General features: G+C 44.5%; 2 protein-coding genes across 3 annotated transcripts; both read right to left on the bottom strand.

Moving 5' to 3' along the window:
- Positions 1-931: 931 nt before the first annotated feature.
- On the bottom strand, positions 932-5,290 carry LOC142217590 (cardiotrophin-1-like). Of its 2 annotated transcripts, none has more exons than XM_075285891.1 (3): positions 5,248-5,290; positions 2,776-2,894; positions 932-2,277 (listed from the first exon to the last, which is right to left on the bottom strand). In XM_075285891.1, exons 1-3 carry the CDS (start codon positions 5,261-5,263, stop codon positions 1,849-1,851), a joined length of 564 nt encoding a protein of 187 aa, XP_075141992.1. In that variant the 5' UTR covers positions 5,264-5,290; the 3' UTR covers positions 932-1,848. The 2 variants fall into 2 exon arrangements, with proteins under 2 accessions (XP_075141992.1, XP_075141991.1); XM_075285890.1 differs by having other exon boundaries at positions 2,776-2,897; positions 5,248-5,284.
- Positions 5,291-14,487: 9,197 nt separating this feature from the next.
- LOC142216259 (apoptosis-associated speck-like protein containing a CARD) lies at positions 14,488-17,502 on the bottom strand. Its single transcript, XM_075283952.1, has 2 exons — positions 17,195-17,502; positions 14,488-14,807 (listed from the first exon to the last, which is right to left on the bottom strand). Exons 1-2 carry the CDS (start codon positions 17,470-17,472, stop codon positions 14,768-14,770), a joined length of 318 nt encoding a protein of 105 aa, XP_075140053.1. The 5' UTR covers positions 17,473-17,502; the 3' UTR covers positions 14,488-14,767.
- Between the last annotated feature and the right edge of the window lie 7,090 nt (positions 17,503-24,592).

Genomic DNA, 24,592 nt, shown 5'->3' with positions numbered 1-24,592 from the left:
TTTTTTTGTTTTTTTTTTTTTTTTTTATAGATTGTACATTTTTCCCTATCAGTATGTCTTTGGAGTATGGGATGGAAATCCACGCAAACACGGGGAAAACATACAAACTCCTTGCAGATTTTTTTTTTGCCCTTGGCAGGGTTTGAACCGAGGACTCTAGCGCTGCAAGGCTGCCGTGCTAACCACTGAGTCACCATGTGGCCCCTTTCCATCACATGCAGTGATTTCCAAAACTGTAACGGTTCCGCTGTCCATATTTTTCTGCAATGTGTGCGAAGCCCATCCATTCTACAGAGATTGTACAGTGTTGCCTATTTTGTTCTGTTCACGTCACCCAGAGATGGAACCATCTTGAAACCTCCAGGTCAAGTGTCAAACCAGGCAAATTGAATTTCAAGTCCCTTCAAGTTTAACTAAAGAGTGCCTACAGATGGTTGCTAGCCAAACAATACGAGGAGAAGCCACGGGGAAAACATTGCTGCTCTGGAGGTGACTAGAGTACAAAGCGTGGTATAACAAGAAAAACTTCGAGGTCCCCTTCTATGGCTGTTGAGTGAACATTCTGGGCTCCCCATGGACGCACTCATGTCCTGAATGGGGAGAGGGAATGCCCTACCCAAAGAGTTAGAAATTTTAGATGCCATGTCAGCATTTATAACAGGGCTAGATACTTATATAAATACACTTGACCTTGATGGTTAAATTTATTAGCACTAGATTTTTTTTTGATAGGAGCGAGATACAAGGATTCACTCTCATTACCATATGGGGTCATTGGCATTTGTCCAATTGGACTCGTTTTGCCTTCCGCTGGATAAACACTGTAGATTTATAGCTTGTACTTCATTACATAGTTAAGGTTATAAAACGAAAATGTTCGTAAAGGGTCAGACAAAAATAGTTATAAAATTTTACTATTAAGTTCATAGAACAATATAAAACTTTCTACAGCAGATTTAAAAATATCAAAAATTAGTATCTAAACTGCCTGGTTATTGCAGACAAACATGGGCTCAGCTTCACCAGTCACACAGTCTCTAGAGTTAGAGGATTAGTTATGGTCAAGCAAGAGACCACCAAAGTTGGGACAGAAGAACACGCCAAATCTCAATCCAAGGGGAAATTCCCACAGATTGTCGCATACAAGTCACATGCTTCAGGTTTAGCTTCAGGCTTCTGTACCATCCATTTATCCCAGTTGCAGGAACCAGAGAAACCAGTCACTTCGACCTAGACCGGTGGTACCAGAGGAATAGGTCTAAGTGAAGAAGGAGACGACAGGCAATATCCATTTCAGTACGACTTGTTCATGGAAACCAAAGCCCAAACCCAAAAAGTTGACCTTAAATTCCATTCACCAAGTTGGGGAGTTAACCGAGGAGAAGCAAGGTCACAAGGAGATCCAGTGAAGACTGCTACCAAAAGAGCAATGGCTGAAGATGTTACAAGATAAGGGTGGAAGAGTTCTTTCCTTTACACAAGAGCCTACAACATGGACATTGTGATATGTTGACATTACTTCTCGGAGTTAGTAGGTTTCACCCTCTCAGATGTATTGTAACATTGAAATCTTGGGCCAATGGTACCTTAGATGCCAACAATCATTGGAATGGGAAGAAGTTCCTCTATATTGAGTCACAGTTGGACCCTGCCGTCTTCATTGTATGAAAGAGGTCACGACACAACTTCAAAGTCATCCAGTCTACCCCTGAAGTCCCAGTACAGTAAAGAAAAAAAAAAGCTATGTACAAAGTTGTGTCCTCATTGAGGTAGCCATGTCTAACTAGAAGTGTTTGAAGTAGTATCTGTCTAGGAAGATTGTGTCTGAGGAGTCTCGATTGAAGAGAACTACACGGGGCTTTCGGCTAGGAGGATCACCAGGTCCCTCTCTGTTTGGGTGAGCCACTCGTAAAAGCTCTTACACACCATGTACCCAGCCACCTTTTTCTTCATGGTGGTTGAAAGCGTTGTCAGAGAAGGAGAAGAAACATCTTGCTTCTCCAGGAGTGTGGTTAGGTTGGAGCTGATGGCTTTGGAATTATTCTCTGCAATTTCAAGGAGGTTGAGAAGTTCCCAGGCTTTAGGATTGAGGGATCTCTGCCATAGAAGAACTGAAGCCAACCACTCACTCAGAGACAAGAAGGCTCGGAGGCTTAGAGTTAGGCGCTTCCACGGAGAGGACGGGAGGTTGTTCTGATCCAGAGTTGGCAGGTCTTCTATCGTGGCTTGAGGGACAGCAGCTCCGTTAACTGAAAATGGAGCCCCTTGATGACTGAGCTGTGGGGAGAAGCAAGAAGTGAGTTACCAGGGAAGACATTTTAAGAAGATGAAGTCACCGTTTGGAAACATTACTTGTAGGTAGGTGGCAGAGAAGACAAACAAGCTAAAAATACTGAGTTACACTGCCAAGAAAACCAACAACTGGAACAAAGTGTCAGAAGAAAATAGATTCACTTCAGAAGAACAGGAAATCAGGCCTACAAGTTATGTCAGTCAGGTCATCTTTGTGGCAATTTGCCAGCGTTATGACAAACATTCTCTCCTACCATCCATGTATCTTTCAGGATCACCATTAAAAAGTAGAACTTTACAGAAACTTTGTAAACATCTATGGACTAATGAATGCTCCATATGGGAGTGATGGATCATTTGTGGTCCCCGATATGTCCTGGTGGTGCTCCAATCCTACATGTAGCTGATGCTCAGGATCAGATGACTAACTCACAAACCCGCCCACATCACCCACCCCCTTTAATTTCCCTAGATGCCACTTACGTATTGCTCCACTAGGCTGTCAGCTTGGGACTTTGCCATGGAGACCAGTAGCAGCGCCTGCCGCTTGGATTCCTTCCCATCTTGTTCTTGCGAGAGACTCAGAATTCCAGCCAGATGTTCTACTGACAAAAGAGTAGATTAGTAATGGTAAAGTCTCAGCCAGATCTGACACTTTAACAAGCAAGAAGCAATAGGAAAAGTCCCTTTAAGAATTTACTGCAGAGACGCCTCTACTAAGGAGGAAGAGCCACATAAATAAGGAGGCGCTGAGACAAGAACAATGGCCCATTATTAGGTCCCAGCGCAGATTCCTGAGAGGTTAAGAATCACACACATAACCACCAATATCATCCCATCCCCGATCTGGTCAGAGATATGGGTAAGCAGCAAGAGAATGTAGGACAAGTGACAGAATTTGGAGAGAGGTGACAAATTGCAAGAGAGGTTAGGGACAAGGGTAGCATATGTGCACGCATGGGGGGGGGGGGGTTGGTTCAGGGTACAGTGATGACAGAACCAGACAGGAGGGGGATCTCACAAGAGAATGTTTGATAGTTTATATAACCTGGGGGTGGGGGAGCATAAGAGACTAGAGAACCGCAGGAGGAGGAGAGAGGAGCAGAGGCTAGAGAACCGCAGGAGGAGGAGAGAGGAGCAGAGGCTAGAGAACCGCAGGAGGAGGAGAGAGGAGCAGAGGCTAGAGAACCGCAGGAGGAGGAGAGAGGAGCAGAGGCTAGAGAACCGCAGGAGGAGGAGAGAGGAGCAGAGGCTAGAGAACCGCAGGAGGAGGAGAGAGGAGCAGAGGCTAGAGAAGCATAGGAGGAGGAGAGAGGAGCAGAGACTAGAGAACCGCAGTAGGAGGAGACGGGAGCAGACACTAGAGAACCGCAGGAGGAGGAGACAGGAGCAGAGACTAGAGAACCGCAACTAGAGGAGGAGGAGGGGAAAGAAGTGAAGATAGGAGAATATTTTATAGTTGACAGAATTTGGCAAGAGGGTGACAACAGTACCAAAGAAGAGAGGGAACAGAAGTAGGCAGCAGAATAACAGAAAGCGAAAAGAATTCCAGGGGGCGACAGAAGATTGCCACCAACATGTCGTAAGTTATGGGGAAAAAAAAAAAAAAAAAAAGTTGCTAGTGGTGAAGTCTTAGACAGGATAATACATGAAGGCAATCACCAGAGACCGTGTACCACTGACCTGTTGTATCTAAGCCTGTCACTCCTGATACTACCTTCACATTTTCTGTATCTAATCCAGTCATGTGAGATACTGCCTGCTATGCTGCTGTATCTAATCCTATCATGTGCAATACCTACATTAGTTACATAGAACATGTGCACAGCTGTGAGATCACGTGGGATACATTTGGCTGTAAATGTATAGTCCCTAGAAGCGGCTGCGTCACACGGTTCGGTCTCCACATTCCGTTAACCCTCTGCTATTCCAGGCTTGTCGCTCCACACCCCTGTGTCAGCAGCGCACGAGAACAGGGGCTAGAACATTGTCCGCTCTAGAACCTCCACAGCAGAAGCATGCTTGTACTTATAGTCCCCCTACTTATAGTGCCCTTTAGAGCAGCAGCCGGTCGTATATGTAGTATCAGACAGAAGGTCACAGAGTAAATGCAGGAAGATATTCTATACACCAGCTGGAGCATGCTGGGACATCAAGGCTACAGGAACAGGTGGCTGACAGGGATACAAAACCTGTTTCGGGATTTAACTCACTATTGTTCCCCGTTTTCAGCCACTCAAGGGTAAAAACCACCATGCACCCCCCCCCTCACCAAGTTATACAACATATCTAAAGCATTATATATACACGTGACTGATAATAGTATAACACGCCAGCATTAATATAACATCCACAAACATTTACATCATTTGTCACTGATATCGGTCCTCATATAATCCTCCAGTACTGATATGGATGTAATACTGAAGCATTAGAAGGGGAGCAACAGATATCAGTCACATATGATGAAGTCTTTGGGGATTAGATCAATGCTGGAGTGTTAGAAGACGAGCGACTGATATCCATCACATAACCTCCAGAGACATTTACATCATTTGTCACTGATATCAGTCCTCCTCCTATACTACTCCTGTATTGTCACAGTATATAACATCCAGACACATCATATGTGACGGATATCAGTCATCCTTATAACACTCCTGTACCATTATAAATTGCAACTTCCATGCTACATTTTTGAAACACATCATCATGTGAATCCCATCAGCAATACGTGAACATCAGGTGTCTTGCTGAGAGTTGTAGTTCTACAGCACAAGTCCCTTCATCTGCACACAGAATGTATTAGACATTGCCTTTATATAGTCACAGCTGCGCATTAGTCAGTATTAGCAGATGCTGGGAGTTGTAGTCACAAGTAAAGTATACAGAATGTTGTGCTATGCACTGGTATCTGCTCATATGGAGGATTGTCATGCCTTCAGCTGCTCCTACCTGCAATGATCTCCATCCCAGCTGCACACTCCACTAGTGCCCGTGCCCTTGTAGTGAGGCTGGGGCTGCACTTCCCTCCTTTATCCCGGCTCCTGTCTCCGCCCTCCTTTGGCCCACACACACAAGTTCCCTGGAAGTTCTCCTAGTGATGTCAGCACATACCTCCCCCAGCCGCATGCTATATGCTCTGCCACCTGTAGCTCACTACCCACACAACAGGGTTCTGCGGTGTGAGGGCACCCCAAGAGCTGACCGTCTAAGGCCGTGGCAACACGTTGCGGAAACGCAGCTTTTTGTTGTTACAGATTTTGCTGCGGTTTTAAGAGTGACTACAAAAGGAATGGGAAATATATAGGAAGTTCTTATATGTTTACAGGTCTGGCTTTGGCTCAAAAAATTGCAGCAAACTCTGCAGCAAAAAACAAACAAACTGCGTTTCCACAATGTCCGTCTAAGGCCCCACAGGCCAGAAACGCCACGCTAAAGCGCTGAGGGAACAACCACGGCGGGAACGCATCGCAGATCTTCATGAACAGAAAGTTTACTGAGTTTTCCTCCGCGGACTTTCTGTTACAATTATATTTGTGCAAAGCCGCCGGCATTTCCGTAGATAATAATTGACATGCTGCGATTTTAAAAACCGCAACGAAGCATGTCCGTGCTGCAATTTTTTTCTGCAAAGTGGACATGGGATTTGCATGAATCCCATCCACTTTGCAAGTACGGTAAAACGCCACGATTTTTCCCAAATCGCGACGTTTCCGGCCCGTGGGGCCCCGACCTAAGGCAGCTGTCACACATGCAGGTTATCCTTCATACCTGCTCTCTCTTTACAATCCTCAACTGGTTTTGGTTTCAAAAACTGCATCAAATAACCGCTGAGTGTGTCCTTATCCTAAGAAGATCCCACAGGACTGCTGGGAATCTGCTCCATATGTCGCATTTTTTTGTTGCAGATTTTGTTGTGGATTTTCTATAGGCTCGGTTGTGGATTGACAGACGGTGAATGACATATCTGTAAGTCTCGCTGCTACTGTATAATTCTGCAGAATTTCTGTTCCAAATACTGCAAAGAAATTCTACTGGCTTTCAGTCCTGTGTGAACATTCCCCAATGCATGCAGATGGCTGTGCTAAAAAAAATGGCTGTAAAGACAGATGAAGAGATCACATATTTGTATCACATATTTAGTACACCCTGGCGGTCTGAGTAGGGGGCAACATGGTCACAAGTCCGGCAGGTGTGTGGCCCCATCCATGCCGTGGTTCAGGAAAGTGGCGGGGATGGGGCAAAACAGAAAAAGTCACAATTTTTTGGTGCAAAAACATGATTTGTGCTACAAAAAAAACCCAAAAAAACAACTGGTGTATGGCTAGGGTCACATCCGCGTTTGGGGGATCCCCAAGCAGACCTAATCCGCATAAAAAAGTGGCTACCTTAGTAAACCTGTGGACCCCATAGACTGTAATGGGGTCCATGTGGTTTCTGCATAGAAAATGCGGAGAGGGGAACAGAATCCCCAAACGCAAATGTGAACCAAACCTTAGAGACATAAATCTGCCCCAAGTGTGTTTTAAAAATGGCGGCCACATGGCCTAGGGCCAGGTACACATGCACATATACATACAGATTGCTTGTGAACCAAACATAGAGCGGGATCCGGGAGTCCGAATATCGTAGTCATTTAGATTTGTTTTCTGAAAGCTGCGCTGTGATTGGTTGCTATGGACAACAAAGCCCATTTTTCTTTTAGACATGACAATGAATCTTCCCCCAGGGTCACACATGGTTAGAGATGACAGGAGTTTAATTTTTCTCTAAAAATTCAGGCAAATCCCGTTCACTCATCTTTATTGTTGGACATTGTGGACTGTGGCGCCATGTCCTATGAATAGTAATCCAACCTCCTGGTATACACTAAAAAAAAAAATGGCGGCATGGACAGGAGTTGTAGTTTGTACTCTAATGAAGACATTGGATTGTGATCTCTTCTGGTATAGGCCTGAAGTCAGTCTGGGGGGCGCCACCAGTGTTGGACTTGGGGCCACCAGATAACATGATCTGGGGCCCACCCTCCAATAACCAATAGGAAATAGACCATAGTGTTTGCGTGCTTTGTGATAGACAAACGTTGTGGGCCCATCGGAGGATCCTCTGGTACTCTGTTGGGTCAGTCAGACACTGGTCACCACAGTTCGGAACATTACGCTACTCCGTATGATTATGGAAAGTAATTAAATGACATAAGTATCTCCCCATGTAGTGACGTCCTGGTGGAGCGGCCATGTTTCCTGGACCAGGATGTGGCAGGATATGGTCGCCTCTTATCGGATGGTGTTGTCTGCTTGTGGTCAGGCAGGATACATCTCATTTTGGCCCATTTTCCAGTTAACTCTTTCAAACTTGTGTCCATTGGTTTGTATTACTGAGAAATATGGAGGCTTAAAGCAAAAAAGATTCCAGGAACTGGGAGTGCTAAGGATAGAAATAATGCCATGACGTATGTTCCCTGGTTCTAGGAAGCCGTATCAATGGAGGGATAACAAGAAATCCCATTCTCCATTACCTGATCTCTGCTTCGTAATGGCTATTACCTCTCACTTTTCTGCTTTGCTCCCATCTGATCCTCTTTGGTGTTTCCTTTAGTCTCCTATAATACAATTTTCCCCCAGACCAGTAGTGGTGGTGGTTCTGACTGGTCTGACTACAATATTTTTGGGTCCTAGATGGTGGTATTGATGGGTCTCTGGTGGCAATTTTGGTAGGCCTTTAGTTGGTTTGGTGATGGGTCTTCAATGGCAGTTGTGGTGGGTCTCATGGTGGATCTGTGATGGAAGTGATGCTGGGTCCTGTGGTGCATCTCTGGTTGCAGAAATGATGGGTCTCTGATGGCAGTATTGGTAGATTTTTGGTGGCAGTGGTGGTAAGTGTCTGGTGGCAGTGGTGGTGTTGGGTCTCTGGTGGCAGTGGTGGTGGGTCTCTGCTGACAGTATTGGTAGATTTCTGGTGGCAGTGGTGGTGTTGGGTCTCTGGTGGCAGTGGTGGTGGGTCTCTGATGGCAGTATTGGTAGATTTCTGGTGGCAGTGGTGGTGTTGGGTCTCTGGTGGCAGTGGTGGTGGGTCTCTGATGGCAGTATTGGTAGATTTCTGGTGGCAGTGGTGGTAAGTGATGGCAGTGGTGGTGTTGGGTCTCTGGTGGCAGTGGTGGTGGGTCTCTGATGGTAGTATTGGTAGATTTCTGGTGGCAGTGGTGGTGTTGGGTCTCTGGTGGCAGTGGTGGTGGGTCTCTGATGGCAGTATTGGTAGATTTCTGGTGGCAGTGGTGGTAAGTGTCTGGTGGCAGTGGTGGTGTTGGGTCTCTGGTGGCAGTGGTGGTGGGTCTCTGATGGCAGTATTGGTAGATTTCTGGTGGCAGTGGTGGTAAGTGTCTGGTGGCAGTGGTGGTGTTGGGTCTCTGATGGCAGTATTGGTAGATTTCTGGTGGCAGTGGTGGTAAGTGTCTGGTGGCAGTGGTGGTGTTGGGTCTCTGGTGGCAGTGGTGGTGGGTCTCTGATGGCAGTATTGGTAGATTTCTGGTGGCAGTGGTGGTAAGTGTCTGGTGGCAGTGGTGGTGTTGGGTCTCTGGTGGCAGCATTTATGTATCTTTGATGGCAGTGGAGGTGGTGGGTCTCTGATGGAAGTAGCAGTGGTAGTAGGTCTCTGGTGGCAGTGGTGGCTCCTGTAGCAGCAGCAGTAGTAGTTGGTGAAGATGTGTACGTGTGTTTTTATATCCAAGCATCCGATAATTTAGCATGATTTGAGTATAAGCTCATCCTCATAACCCTCCACATGATAGAGTTCCCCTTTGAGTCTGAAGATTGTGGCATGGCAGTGTCAGGCAGTGCAGCGAGGGCCGTACTCAGTAACCTCTGCTCTTCATTACTGAGATTCTTGGCTTCTCTCTTTGGCTCGGTATAATTATTACCTTATCAGCTGAGAATTCTTATTTACAGGAAACAGTCTGGAAGAAAGAAGTTTACGGTTGGACGGGTCAGAGATGAGTATGATGGAGAGGTCACTGCTGACTGTGGTCGTGGGTGCAATTGGCAAATCATTGAAAAGAGAACACAAGCAGTAAAGGATCTTCAGGAGATCTTATGGGAGGTCCCACACTGAGAGTTACATAGTGAAAAAGCAGGGTCCCCAGCAGCACAGAGTATTTCAGGAGCGGTGTGTGCTGATCTTGTTAGAGGCAGTGACCTCCTTCTTGTATATTGCACCTGAACTTAGAATCTGACCTAGTGGCAAGCTGGTGAGGATGCCGGGGTCCATATGCCATGTAAATATTATATGGTGTATCATTTTACCTTTTATAGTTATTATCAGTGGTCATTTTGTGATACAATGGGGCAGATTTACTAATAGTGCCTAGTGTTATAGACCAGGCAGTCTTATACTACACCAGATTTACTACAGTGACTGATGCTTTTTGATGCATTTGGTGTCGTGTTAGTTTAACTGTGCACCACTTATTAGTCAACATAAAAATTTTGCTTCATCTAGAGGGCACAGCGGCACATACTTAATCCCTCCCTTTTCACATAAGCCACACCCCTTCTTGTACAAGACGTCTAAAACATTGATAAATGTGGCGCACATCATCTTAGACAGTTTTTGGCACAAATTACACCAGAATTCTGACACTATTTGCTTAAGAAATCTCCCTCAATATTGCTTGTAAAATATCCTGGAGGGATCTGCAGGTGTATGGTTGCAAGTCAAAAAGGACCCCAGCTCGTAATCAGTAAGTAAGGGCCCCGGCTCGCGATCCTCACAAACACTATCATTATACTCGGGCGGTCATTTCAGACCCCTGAGTATAACGATCGGAGGCCCAGGAGAGGTGAAGGAACATAAGAAACACTGTTACTTACCTCTCCTGGCTCTTGAAGGCTTCAGGCCTACTTGTTTGACTTCCCAGACGTCGCATGGGCTGGGGCTTGTGTCATTATGCGTTGTGACGCAAGCCCCGGCTCAAGTGATGCCTCTTCCATCATTGAAGATGGCCAACATCAGCTGGGAGTGCGCCTGAGCCCAGGAGAGGTAAGTAACAGTGTTTTTATGTTTGTATCCTCTCCTGGGTCTCTGATTATTATACTCTAGGGTCTCAAAAGTTCGACACGGGTCCCCGCCATTCGTAGTTATGTCACTGCTTCCAACAAAATGAATAGCAATCGTGGAAACGGCCTAGAATATCTACGCTGTTTCTGCCATTTCAGAGCCCAGCCTGTTTCTGTGGTCCCGAACACATCAGTGGGCTCTAGGAAATACGGACCTTAGAATAGTGAGAACCTTATATTGTATTTGATATAAGGTATTTCAAGTGTCTGGTTGGAGATCTAATGGACCTGGGTTATTGTTCACACTGACTCACACAGCGATAGGTTTCACAGTATCACAGGTATCTCTTATACATACCGCCCACGCTTTCCTACCCCTGTCCCGCCGTCCCGCGCAGCTCCCTACATGTCCCGCTATGTCCCTTTAATGGTTTACTGATCAATCATTCCTCCGATCACCGCCTGCTCTTATAACAGATAAAAGGCTGCGGTGATCGGAGGAACACTTTACTATGGATCAAGGACCTTGTGTGACATCACACGGTCACGTGAATAGGTGGGCATGCCAATGTCCCGTGCAGTGAAGAGAGAAGAGATCTGTGTAAGGTACTGAGAAGGGAGGGGGGGTGTGAGATGCAGGATGGAGAGAGAGACAGTGTCTGTGTGTGTGTCTGTCTGTGTTTGTCATTATACTGTGGGCAGAGATGGAGGGGGGACATGAAACGGGGGGAAGATGAAAGGGGTTATGAAACTGAGGGAGAAATATGACATTACTGTGCAAGCAGCCATTTTCTAGTGGCCTGTGGGCATGCACAGTCTGCTCTGCTCAAGGCCCGAGGCCTAGAAGTTATAAGCCATCGCTGGAAGAAGAGGCTGAAGATGACACTGCTGAAGAAGAGGAGGCGGCACTGGAGAGAGTTCTCTCGCAGCATTGGGGCCACCCCCAGTGCTGTCTGAGCACTGGGGCCCACCCCCAGTGCTGCGAAAGAACTCATTTACATACTGACAAGAACCCGGGATTATAGGCGAACAGCGGCTCGGAGAAGACGATGAAAGGTAGGAGACGAATAGCCTTTCTTAAGACTATTCCGACGCGGTACCTACAAAAAATTGTGTCTGACTGATAGGATCCCTTTAATGTCCCCTCCATCTGCCACCAGTTTTATGTTCCCCATTATCTGCCCCTAATTTAATTGCCCCCTACATCTGCCCCTAGTTTAATGCCCCTTCATCTTTCCCAGTTTAATTGCCCCCCCTGCCACTAGTTTAATGCCCCCTTCATCTACCACCAATTTAATATCACCCCCAAAGTTTAACATAAAAAAAATCACTGATCCTCACCTCTCCTCGCATCCCTGCTGCTCTGTTTCTTCATCTGGAACTGTTCAGGGAGCAGCGGGTGCGATGTGAGTGATGTTGATATCCTGTTACACCATGTAATATGATAATGTTCTGGTTTCATCCTTAATGTAAATCATTACATTTTTGGGGTCACTATGGGTCATGAAAGGGTTACTCTGGCCCACACTGACCCCCTCTGATGGACCCCTTCATGTCCACAGCCCCAGGGAGCAATAAAATAGAGACTCTGCACCTGACCCAGAATCCGTCACCAAACGCTGAGAATATGTGGCAGATTTCCCAGAGACAGCACAGACGTCAGGCCTGGCCCATCGCCCATTATGTAGGAGCTGCCAGTGCCAGTGACATGATCTTATATGGAGGTGTCTGTGCGTGTAATATGTCATCGAGGCCACAAGATGGCAGCAGAGACATAGGAAATAAAATTCAGAAGGAAAAATAAAGAGGAAAAACTAAAACTGAATTTTTTGTGTATTTTCTTTCTCAATGTTCCTGCAAAATTGCAGTAAAATCTGTGCCTGTACATGGGGTGTAAACTTTCCATTGGGATTTGAAGGATTGAATTTATTTAAAGGTGGTGACCACTGTGAAGTTTGTCACTGAGTCCTTTATGGAATTATACCTATGAAGAGTATTGTCACCTGGAAGAGCGCCTCCTACAGTTACTAGGTGGCATCTAATGTAGCATGATGGCCCTGCTCTGCCATCTACTGGGAAAATAGTGAATTAAAAGTTATAATAAAGCAGAGCTGTGCCCTCCTCTGCAGTTTACTAGGGAAATACTCCCCCTGCTGGACAATGCAGGATTTAGCAAATAGAATATTTAAGGAGAGTGACCAAAGTAAAAAGGAGGTTTAGAAAAACATGGCTGCTTTCTTCCCAAAACAGATCCCCACCTGTCATTTGTGGTAGTTTGCCTCAAAGCGAATAGGCCTAAATTGCATAGAAGTTTGGAGGAAACAGAGGAGTCTGGAGGGGACAGAAGGGTTTGTAGAGGACAGAGGGGTCTAGAAGGGACAGAGGAGTCTGGAGGGGACAGAAGGGTTTGTAGAGGACAGAGGGGTCTAGAAGGGACAGAGGAGTCTGGAGGAGACAGAGAGGTTTGGAGGAGACAGAGAGGTTTGGAGGAGGGCAGAGGGGTTCAGAAGACACATGGCAGTCTGGAGGAGACGGAGGGTTCTGGAGGAGATAAAGAGGTCTGGATGGGATGGTTGTGTCTGGAGGGGACAGATGGGTCTGAAAGAGACAGAGATGTCTGGAGGGGAGTAGGGGGGTCTGGAGGGGACAAAGGAGTCTGACGGGGATAGAGGGATCTGGAGGGAACAGTGAAGTCAGAGGGGTCTGGAGGAGATAAAGGAGTCTGGAAGAGACAGAGGAACCTGGAGGTGGAAGGGGGCAGAGGAATCTGAAAGAGACAGAGATGTCTGGAGGGGGATAGGGGGTCTAGGGGAGACAAATGAGTCTGGAGGAGACAGAGGAGTCTGGAGATGGAGAGAGGGATCTGAAGAAGACAAATGAGTCTGGGGGAGACAGAGGAACCTGGGGGTGGAGAGAGAGGTCTGGAAGGGGGCGGAGGAGTCTGAAAGAGACAGAGGAGTCTGGGGGGGGGATAGGGGGCCTGGGGGGGTCAAAGGAGTCTGGAGAAGGACATTGGAGTCTGGAGGAGACAGAGAAGTCTGGAGATGGAGAGAGGGATCTGAAGAAGACAAAGGAGTCTGGAGGAGACAGACAGGTTTGGAGGAGGCAAAGGGGTTTGGAAGACAAAGAGATCTGGAGGGGACAGGATTTCTATTTTTTCGCAGGGAGACATTACATAATAATATTACATAAAGTTTATAGGTTACCGGAAGCGGTTGTCCGCAGTTATTTTGTCTAAAGGTTGTGCTACCAAGTATTAGGCTGAGGGGGCCAATACTTCTGTCCGGCCCATTTTTGGAGTTTTGTGTAAAATGATCAATGATGTGACTTTTTTTTCATTCTCTTTTGTGTTTTTTCATTGCAAGCAAAATAAATGAAGATATTAATACCAAAGAGTTTGTGCTTGCAATCATTTTCTGGAAGAAACTGAGTATTATCTGACAGAATTGCAGGGGTGCCAATACTTTTGGCCAATACTGTAGCTATCTGAGGGTTTATTCTTTGCGTGATGAGTTGTACTTTTATTTGGAACCATTTGGGGGTATATATAATGTTTTGTATTGTACATGTCATCTGAGGGGTTAAGTTTATGGAGTTGGAGCATTTTCCCACTCCTTCAGCTAGTCCTGAGTCCCTGTTGCCACCAAAGCCTGCTAGGATCTTAGTAGGGTTCAGGATACGACATCTTACGCCAATGACCAGGCCATACCAGTATGAGTTTAGCAGCTTTGGTCCAGCTCACTGCCGAGTTCTGGGAAAAACTATTCAGGCTTCAGTCATAGTAATCAGATTTTTTAGGGAGCCACAAGGTACAAGAGACACCTGCTAGTCTTTAGATTCTTGGAGAAGACGATGGGAATTTTTCAAGAATTCCTCAGCTTATAAAAGTGAAATAGACAATCCATATACAAGTAAGCTAAATAAATAAATAATACATTATATGATAAGCTGAATGGCACTACTAGAAAATACAACCTGTCCCATAGAAAACAAGCCCTCATATGGCTAAAATGGAAAGTTACGGATTTTGGAAGATGAGAAAGAATAACATATAGATGCAAAGTGGCAGGAACATGAAGGGGTCAACAATGGCAGTAATGTGTGCATATAGTGGACATTGATGTAATGGCGAGGTTCTCAGTAGTGCTGCCTTGAGTTTGGGGCCAGTAACTTCACAAGATGGGATCTCAGCTGAGAAGAAAGATTAAAATTGTCTTGTTTTCACATCTTTAATGGTCACGATAGGGATTTTCTGTGCACAGATCTGCCGTATGACATCACATGTAACGGGAATCAAAAATAATAACAGCTCAGAACTTTATATCTATGACTAGGTAAAGTGTATCTGGTCCTGGTATCTTGGATTCAGAAGAAGGTGATGATGGATCTGGTCTCCAAGATTCCTCCTGAGGATGGAGCCTTCATCTCATGTTCATCTGTACGTTCAGAGGGGGATTGTTCCTATATAAACATATATGGTAGATTAGTACTGGGCACCCATCACCCCCTCACATCCTCTACAGTCTCTATTGCAAGCCATAGACATCAGATTCAAGTCATTCATGTATATTGAGATTTACAAGGAGGAGGACTATCGGGAATAGCAGTGCCAATCCTATAACTATCCCCAGAAATAAGACGCAGTAGAGTTATATGGTTTGTCAATGGTCTATATGGAAACTTCCCTCGTGCTGCACCTTCCTACATCTCTTCTCTTTCCTTTTTGTACCATCTTGGACAAGTACCTGGATTGGCTGAGGATGCAGGACAAGGTGCCAAACAGCGCAGGTTTACACAGGAACGTAAATCATGGGGCAGAAGTCTAAATTGGGCGCCTTTTCCAGAAAAAAAGCAGAGGAAAGAAGGGAAGTGGTTGTAGATATAATGTAAAAAATAAAAACCCCTCAGCAATAATGACAACAATGACGCTCACCTCTGCCTACAGAGAACTGTAGTCCAGCCGGTGGGCAGATACTGTAACCCGCACAGCTACATTCTTCTCCACAACTTCCCTTATACTAACCTACTGCTACCTTTTATGAGAGGGTTAATGGTCTCCTGACTGGGTAGGGCGCCATGTCTGCTGTTTCTCTGCTTATTTAACCCTTGCTTGTATCTCAATCTTCTCTTCTGGTGTAACCTTTGGATTGCCAATCACGTTTAACCTGGGCTACATGACCGGTCTCTGTTTTTGCCCTTTGGACTTGTTACTTATTTGTCGACTACTTGGCTTCGATCCCCTCAAAATCCGCCTCTATACAATGGTGGTCTATGGAGACCGCTAGCTTTCGTTTTCATGCTAGCAGTTTTTTGCTGTTAGCAGAAAAAAGAAGCGACATGACCTTTCTTCACGCAGATTCCACCTGAGGAAAGCAGTAGAAGTGAATAGGAGACGAAAAACACATTGCGCTTTTTGCAGAAAAAACAAAAACGTGACGCGTTTTTTATGGTCCATTCACTTTAGGGGGGGGGGGGGGGGGGACCGCCTGGCATTTTCTGAAGCGGTTGTTACCAAAAACTGCTCCAGAAAACGCTCCAAAAAACGCTTCCTAATTACGAAGCGTTTTTTTTTCCGGACTAAAATAAGCCAGGCGTTTTTTACGTGTGAACTAGCCCTTAGGCTGAAGACGTACACAGAGTTTTTGTTCCTTTTTGTGTTGCAGGTTTTTTTAGCCAAAGCAATGGGTGGATTCAAAAAGATTAGGGGGGATATAAAAGAATAACTTATACTTTGTCCTGCTGAATCCATTCCTGGATTTGTCTCCAAAAACAGCAAATTCTGCAACAAAAACTTACCACACTATTACATCCAGGACATATCTCTACACCCTTACAATCGCATTATATATAATATGTCAGTATCAATACACCATTGTCTACTTCCTCCTTGATCACAACCTGAGGTTAGAAGAGTCTATAGGAAGACAGAGGAGACTGGAGGAGAAGGGGAGGTGGGGTGGATAGCGGCATCTGGAGGGACGCCTCTGTCAAGGTACAAAAATACTGCCTTCTGCCTAAGCTAGTTCGCAACCCAGACATTAGGCATGATGCCTCATGCTCCCCCCCCCCTAGTGTCACCAGGAACAGTAGTAGAGCCCTGTGCCAAGGTGCCGACCGGTACCAGCGATTGCTGACCACTGGTCTAGAGGATTCAGAGGAATCTAGAAAGGAGTGAAAAGAACCCGGAGGAAGACAGAGAGGACTGAAGGGGAACAGAGAGATCTGAAGGGATGAGACGAGTCTTGGGCATACAGAGGAATCTGCAGGAACAGAGGAAGGTGGAAGGGACATAGACATCCGAAGGGTGATACAGGAGTCTGAAAGAAAATAATATAAGGGAAAACAAAGCAGGAGATCATAAGAGTCTGGAGGATACAGAGTAGTCTAGAAAAGGATATAGGAGTCTAGAGAGGTCTAGAGGGGAACTCAGGAATCTTAAGAGGACAGAGGAGTCTGGAGGCAACAAAGGAGTCTTTAGGAGACAGAACAGTCTGGAGGGGACAGAGACTCATCACACAGGAAAGAAGTCTGTGACTAAAATATCTTCTACGCAACAGAATGTCCTACATATTCCACCATGGTGACCACCAAACTACCTAGAAAGCTCAACACACAGCACGAGACTCAGTGTAGTCACATACTTCTATTAGTAATGCAAAATACAACCATATTGCCTCTTCAATCCAAGTTCAGGTCTCCAGTTCATGGCTACATGTCCTGATTCCTGTCTCTGACTTCAGGGTGTTCTTATCTATTGTCCATTGTCCTATATTCCCCTCTTATATACCTGCAACCAGTGCCCCCCTGCACCATAGGATCTACTATAGGTAGAAAGGGCTAACGCTCACCAGATACATTCAGTCAATCTCTTGGCCAGCTCTGTCTGTTTGATCTTCTTCAGGACTATGGACGTGACCTTCAGGGCTCCTTCTCTCGTGTAGTGACTGATGAGACGATCTGTCACATCAATACGGTCTTTATCCTCCAGTTGCACTCTAGGAATGGGCTGGAAGTCATGACTTCCTAAAAATTGCTCATCTCTCAGGACCGCTTTAAACATTTTAAAGCTGTCCTTATCAAGTTCCTGGAGGACGGAGAAGATGAGGTCCTGATCACTTACAGCCATTGTGTCGATACACAGGAAGCAACTGCCGAGACGTCTAAGACGACTCTCTCCTCTCACTTTCACTTTTGATAGTTTTTTTCTTAGCAGTAAAGTTTCTGGGTGTATATGGCAAACAACTCCTTGTGTAATAGACGTCCATGGAAAAATGAATCAACACCTGGAGCCTGAATAATACAGGTTACTTCCCTCCCAAATCCTGAAGATAACCAAGAAAAGGTCAAAAATATGTGTAGACTGTGAACACCTAAAACATAATTTTTAATGATCAAATAAAAGTACTAATAAAAAATACAACTCGTGAGGAATTTGAAACTGTGGAAAGACCTCACTCATGGACTCCTCGTCCATTCATCTCCTGATAATGCTATACATCTCTACCCTACGCGTTTCACTGTAGGTGGGCTACTCTCATGAGGGGAACTAAGGCTAATCGCTGTATAAAGCTAGAGAGGTGTAAGACCAGGATAGTACGGAGGCAGAAGGTGGCCACCGGCTAGTGACACCACCTCTCTGCCTGTCAGTCAGTGCTGGAATGACCGCCGGAAGGGGAAACAACCCTGGGATATACACATAACTGTTACTGAATGGCACATGAATTTTAGTGTAAATTGTTACCCACTTTCTAGGGTATTTTGTATAGATAGGTTCCTAGGAGCCCTAAGAGTTTTCTACACTATGTTTTATAGATATTTTCCTAGGAGCCCTGACAGTGTTATACACTATGTTTTATAGATAGGTTCCTAGGAGCCCTGACAGTGTTATACACTATGTTTTATAGATAGGTTCCTAGGAGTCCGGACAGTGTCCTACACTATGTTTTATAGATAGTTTCCTAGGAGCCCTGACAGTGTTATACACTATGTTTTATAGATAGGTTCCTAGGAGCCCTGACAGTGTTATACACTATGTTTTATAGATAGGTTCCTAGGAGCCCTGACAGTGTTATACACTATGTTTTATAGATAGGTTCCTAGGAGTCCGGACAGTGTCCTACACTATGTTTTATAGATAGGTTCCTAGGAGCCCTGACAGTGTTATACACTATGTTTTATAGATAGGTTCCTAGGAGTCCTAAGCGTGTTCTACACTATGTTTTATAGATAGGTTCCTAGGAGCCCTGACAGTGTTATACACTATGTTTTATAGATAGGTTCCTAGGAGTCCTGACAGTGTTCTACACTATGTTTTATAGATAGGTTCCTAGGAGTCCTAAGCGTGTTCTACACTATGTTTTATAGATAGGTTCCTAGGAGCCCTGACAGTGTTATACACTATGTTTTATAGATAGGTTCCTAGGAGCCCTGACAGTGTCATACACTATGTTTTACATATAGGTTCCCAGGAGTCCTGACAGTGTTATACACTATGTATTATAGATAGGTTCCTAGGAGCCCTGACCGTGTTATACACTATGTTTTATAGGTAGGTTCCTAGGAGTCCTGACAGTGTTCTACACTATGTTTTACACATAGGTTCCTAGGAGCCCTGACAGTGTCATACACTATGTCTTATAGATAAGTTACTAGGAGCCCTGACAGTGTTATACGCTATGTTTTATGGATAGGTTCCTAGGAGCCCTGACAGTGTTCTACACTATATTTTATAGATAGGTTCCTAGGAGTCCTGACAGTGTCATACACTATGTTTTATAGACAGGTTCCTAGGAGTCCTAAGCGTGTTCTACACTATGTTTTATAGATAGGTTCCTAGGAGTCCTGACAGTGTTATACACTATGTTTTATAGATAGGTTCCTTGGAGCCCTGACAGTGTTATACACTATGTTTTATAGATAGGTTCCTAGGAGTCCTGACAGTGTTCTACACTATGTTTTATAGATAGGTTCCTAGGAGTCCTAAGCGAGTTCTACACTATGTTTTATAGATAGGTTCCTAGGAGCCCTGACAGTGTTATACACTATGTTTTATAGATAGGTTCCTAGGAGCCCTGACAGTGTTATACACTATGTTTTATAGATAGGTTCCTTGGAGCCCTGACAGTGTTATACACTATGTTTTATAGATAGGTTCCTAGGAGTCCTGACAGTGTTCTACACTATGTTTTATAGATAGGTTCCTAGGAGTCCTAAGCGTGTTCTACACTATGTTTTATAGATAGGTTCCTAGGAGCCCTGACAGTGTTATACACTATGTTTTATAGATAGGTTCCTAGGAGCCCTGACAGTGTTATACACTATGTTTTATAGATAGGTTCCTAGGAGCCCTGACAGTGTTATACACTATGTATTATAGATAGGTTCCTAGGAGCCCTGACCGTGTTATACACTATGTTTTATAGGTAGGTTCCTAGGAGTCCTGACAGTGTTCTACACTATGTTTTACACATAGGTTCCTAGGAGCCCTGACAGTGTTATACACTATGTTTTATAGATAGGTTCCTAGGGGCCCTGACAGTGTCATACACTATGTCTTATAGATAAGTTACTAGGAGCCCTGACAGTGTTATACGCTATGTTTTATGGATAGGTTCCTAGGAGCCCTGACAGTGTTCTACACTATATTTTATAGATAGGTTCCTAGGAGTCATGACAGTGTCCTACACTATGTTTTATAGACAGGTTCCTAGGAGCCCTGACAGTGTTCTACACTATGTTTTATAGATAGGCAACTACGAGCCCTGACAGTGTCATACACAATGTTTTATAGATAGGTTCCTAGGAGCCCTGACAGTGTCCTACACTATGTTTTATAGATAGATTGCTAGGAGCCCTGGCAGTGTCCTACACTATGTTTTATAGATAGGTTCCTAGGAGTCCTGACAGTGTTATACACTATGTTTTATAGATAGATTGCTAGGAGCCCTGGCAGTGTCCTACACTATGTTTTATAGATAGGTTCCTAGGAGTCCTAAGCGTGTTCTACACTATGTTTTATAGATAGGTTCCTAGGAGTCCTGACAGTGTCATACACTATGTTTTATAGATAGATTGCTAGGAGCCCTGGCAGTGTCCTACACTATGTTTTATAGATAGGTTCCTAGGAGCCCTGACAGTGTTATACACTATGTTTTATAGATAGGTTCCTAGGAGCCCTAAGAGTATTCTACACTATGTTTTATAGATAGGTTCCTAGGAGCCCTGACAGTGTTATACACTATGTTTTATAGATAGGTTCCTAGGAGCCCTAAGAGTATTCTACACTATGTTTTATAGATAGGTTCCTAGGAGCCCTGACAGTGTCATACACTATGTTTTATAGATATGTTCCTAGGATCCCTGACAGTATCTATTTGAACATCTCTAATAATGACTCCAAGACTCCTGACTTGTTGTTTTTATAGTTTTATTACATAAAATCTTTATGTTGATAACAAAAGTTAAAAAAAAACACATTACCATAAAATTCAAGTGAGCAGATTTTTAACAAAAACATTGTTTGAGAACCTCCTTAAGAAGCTTAAAAAATCGAGTTTGTCAATCCTTGATGAAAACCACACAAGCCTATTCACGTTTGACCCCTGGTCCTACATGTTAAAAACATCTGCAATATGTTTTGTGTTCCAGGGACTAAATTAATGAAGTATTTTTCACCTAGAATTACAGATGTCTTGGAATTCTTTCACAGACTGTAGAGGACGGGGCCGAGTGGTGGGGATGGTGACAACTTCATTACTTCTAGAAGATATTGGACCACAAATTGTTCAAAGATGAAGAGGTCTCCTTGGTCTGTAGCAAGTAATACTAATACCTTATAGGCACACGACCATCTCTTTGGTAGAAGTGTCAACACATTTCCTTTGGTAGAAGTGTACGCCTTTGGCAGTCTACTCCGCTTCTTTGTTCGTCATTTTGTAGAAGATATTTAGAGACAAGACTACGAGGAATTTATCTTTAGCTTTTCTATCTTCAGGATCTCTTCTATTCTCTCATCTTCTCCTGGATGTCTCGATGGTGTCTCAGTAACTTGATCAGCCTGAACTGTAGCAAATGAATGAATAAAATATCATTACACACAGAACTCGTCTTATTTTAGAGATCTATTCAGATGTGTCGATAACATTCATTTTTTCGAGTACTCTACAATTTTTTTACTCCTCTTTGCAGCACTGAGGAACGATAGTTCAAAAGTTTTTAAATTTTGCCCATTGCTTATAGAGATGCGTGAACTTATTGCCATGCTGGAGCTTTGCAGGAAATTTCATCAGTTTGCATGGTGCGATAAATTGTGGAAAATTTCTGATCAACTAAAATTTTAGGCTGTTCCCATGTTCCCACAAACACCTCTCCAAAAGATTACTCCACTTCATGCTGTCCAACACCACCCATTACTCTACATCTCCGTTTTACCGGTTTTTTGTTTCCTTTGTCTTTTAGGTTTGGTATCTTCAGTGGCTTGTTGGCTTTCCCCTGTAGCGCCCACCGTGGATTGTACATTCGTGGTAGGTTTGTTGCTTTTTTCTCCTGCAACATTCTGCTTCTGGTCTGCCGCGCTGATCTGTCCACCTCCCGTCTGAGGAGCTTTGTACAAGAAATGGAAAAATCAAAAACACAAAAACATGACTACTTCAAGCTCCAACAGACAATGTGGCTACACCTTAGTCACTGATCCAACTGTGAACTACTGCGAAAACCTGAACATAAGGTAACCTTCCTTATTGACAAAATTTGTCTGGATTTTCAATTTTCTTATCTTTTATGCACACCAATGAGACATAGCACAGTCAGCAACTAGTCATAGTCAGCAGCAACTTGTTCGGCAATTTCTGCTCCAGTTGCTCTTCTGTGGGATCAGACCAGATGGAATAACCTTTGCTCCTCATGGACATCAATGAGCCCTACTAATTCAGCAGTTGTCCTTCCTTGGACCACTTTTTGGTAGGTACTAACCACTGCCTACTGCGAACGTCACACAAGACCTGCTGTATGGAAATGCCATCAGACAGTCGCTGCCATCACAATTGGGCCTGTGTCTCAGTTACTCCGATCCTTGCGCTTGCCCATTTTGTCTAATACCAACGTAACAACGTTGAAAACTGACTGTTGGCTGCCTAAAATATTCCACCCTTGTGATCATATAATGTTATTTATTTCATCTTAGTGTTATGGCTGATCCTATATATTGTCCATTTTTGAGATGATCATCCCCCTTGAATCCCATTTATCACAGCAATTTTGGGTGGTCATCTCAGAGACAGGGGCATAACTACTGTAGAGGCAGGTTGCCACAGGGCCCGGGCCATTAGGGGGCCTGGTGACAGACGCTACCGCTGCAGGGTTTTTTTGTTTTTTTTTAATAGGCCGTTACAGGCCCTATTTACTTGCCGATCCTGGCTGGGCCAGGATCGGCAAGTGACACCGCGGGCCCCACAAATACTATCATTATACTCAGGGGTCTTTGCAGACCCCCGAGTATAATGATCGGCGGACCGGGAGAGGTAAGGGAACGTAAAAAACACTGTTACTTACCTCTCCACGATCCTGCCAGGCCTCCTTCATACTTGTCTGACGTCTCTGACGTCACATGAACCCGACCTGCTTCCCGGGTCATGTGACGTCTGACGTCATTAAAGAAGGACAAGAGTGGCGGCCGACAGCATAGGAGCCGGGAAACAGGTAAGCAACTGTTTTTTTTTAATGTTTTTATTTCCTTGGGTCTCCGATTATTATACTCTGGGGTCTGAAAAGACCCCAGAGTATAATAATTGTTTATGGGTGTCCACAGTGGGACATAATACTTTGTGCAGGGGCCACTAATGGACATAATAGAGTGCAGAGGAGGGGGTCAGTCGAGGTCTTCGGCGTTGGTGTCGGTTGGGGGGGGGGCCATGTCAAAAGTTCACCACGGGGCCCCGCCATTCCTAGTTACGCCACTGCTCAGAGATATTTTACTTGGTATACAATTTGTAAGACCACAACCCAGACATGAACTTTAATAACTTTAAGAGCAATTTGGACTCTTATCCTGTATCTTTCTATATATGGCTCCACTGAGAAACACAAGTCTCCAGGAGATGTTTCCAGGGACAGAACTTTTTTCCATGTATGTTCATGTCCTTGCTCTAAAGGGCAGATACACCAAATACTCTCCAAAAATGATCAACACTTTTACTCTTCATAGAGCGCACAGTTACAGTTCACTTACAGCTTGGTTGTTTCCTTTCTTGTTTTTTCTTGTTGCTTCCCATTTCTGGTTGTACAATTTTGTCACCTTCCTTCTCAGTCGTGGGTTTGTGGTCCACAGCTCCATCCAAGGTTTGCTCTTTCACAGTTGACTTCTCTGTGGTTTTAGTCTCTGCATGTACATTAGTGTAACATCATAAATAACACTGTTATTCCAATTGTATAGCTGTTGTATGAAATAGCGTCCATGTGCCACCACACAATGTATGGGGCCACCAGCCTCCTGCTCCATATACTGTGCCTGACCAGGTGGTTGGTGGGGATGTGGGGTGTCGTGCTCCCACAATCTAATATTAATCATCTACCCTAAGGATAATTTATTACAATTAAGTCTTGGACAACCAATTGATGAACTTTTTGAGTAAGGAAAGTCATCAAATGTCCATCACGTGAAACTTACTCAAACGTCTTCAGTCCTATCCAACACAAATTCGTACCCTTCAATACCACCCAATAATCTACATCACTGTTTACCGGTTTTAGGTTTCCTTTGTCTCTTAGGTTTGATATCTTCACCGGATTGTTGGCTTTTCTCTGATTTACATCCTAGAGCGTCCCCCATGGATTGTGTAGTCTCAGTTGGCTTACTACTTTCTTCTGCTTCAACATTCTGGCCATCTTCCCCGATCTGTCCGCACATCTGAGGAGCTTTGTACATAGATTAGAAAACAAAGGCATAAGAGACATGACCATTAAATGTCACCTCATATTGACATGCAGAAGAGAAGTTTACAGTCTTGTCCAAAAATTTTAGGCAATTATATTCGTCAATTACCAAAAAGTAAAGTGAATGAAGTCAAGTGAAATATAAATCCCCTCACTATTCGGTATGACCTTTACCCATCAATTCTCCTTGGTACTTGCAGACAGTTTTTCGAGAAACTTGGCAAGGAGGATGTTCCCGCCATCTTGGAGAACTAAGCACAGATCTTCTGCGGATGTAGACTGGCTCCAATCTTCTGTCTCTTCATGTCCTCCAGAGA

Source organism: Leptodactylus fuscus, chromosome 8 (genome assembly GCF_031893055.1).
Source record: "Leptodactylus fuscus isolate aLepFus1 chromosome 8, aLepFus1.hap2, whole genome shotgun sequence".
NCBI lineage: Eukaryota > Metazoa > Chordata > Amphibia > Anura > Leptodactylidae > Leptodactylus > Leptodactylus fuscus.
This window is presented reverse-complemented; position numbering and strand designations above follow the sequence as displayed.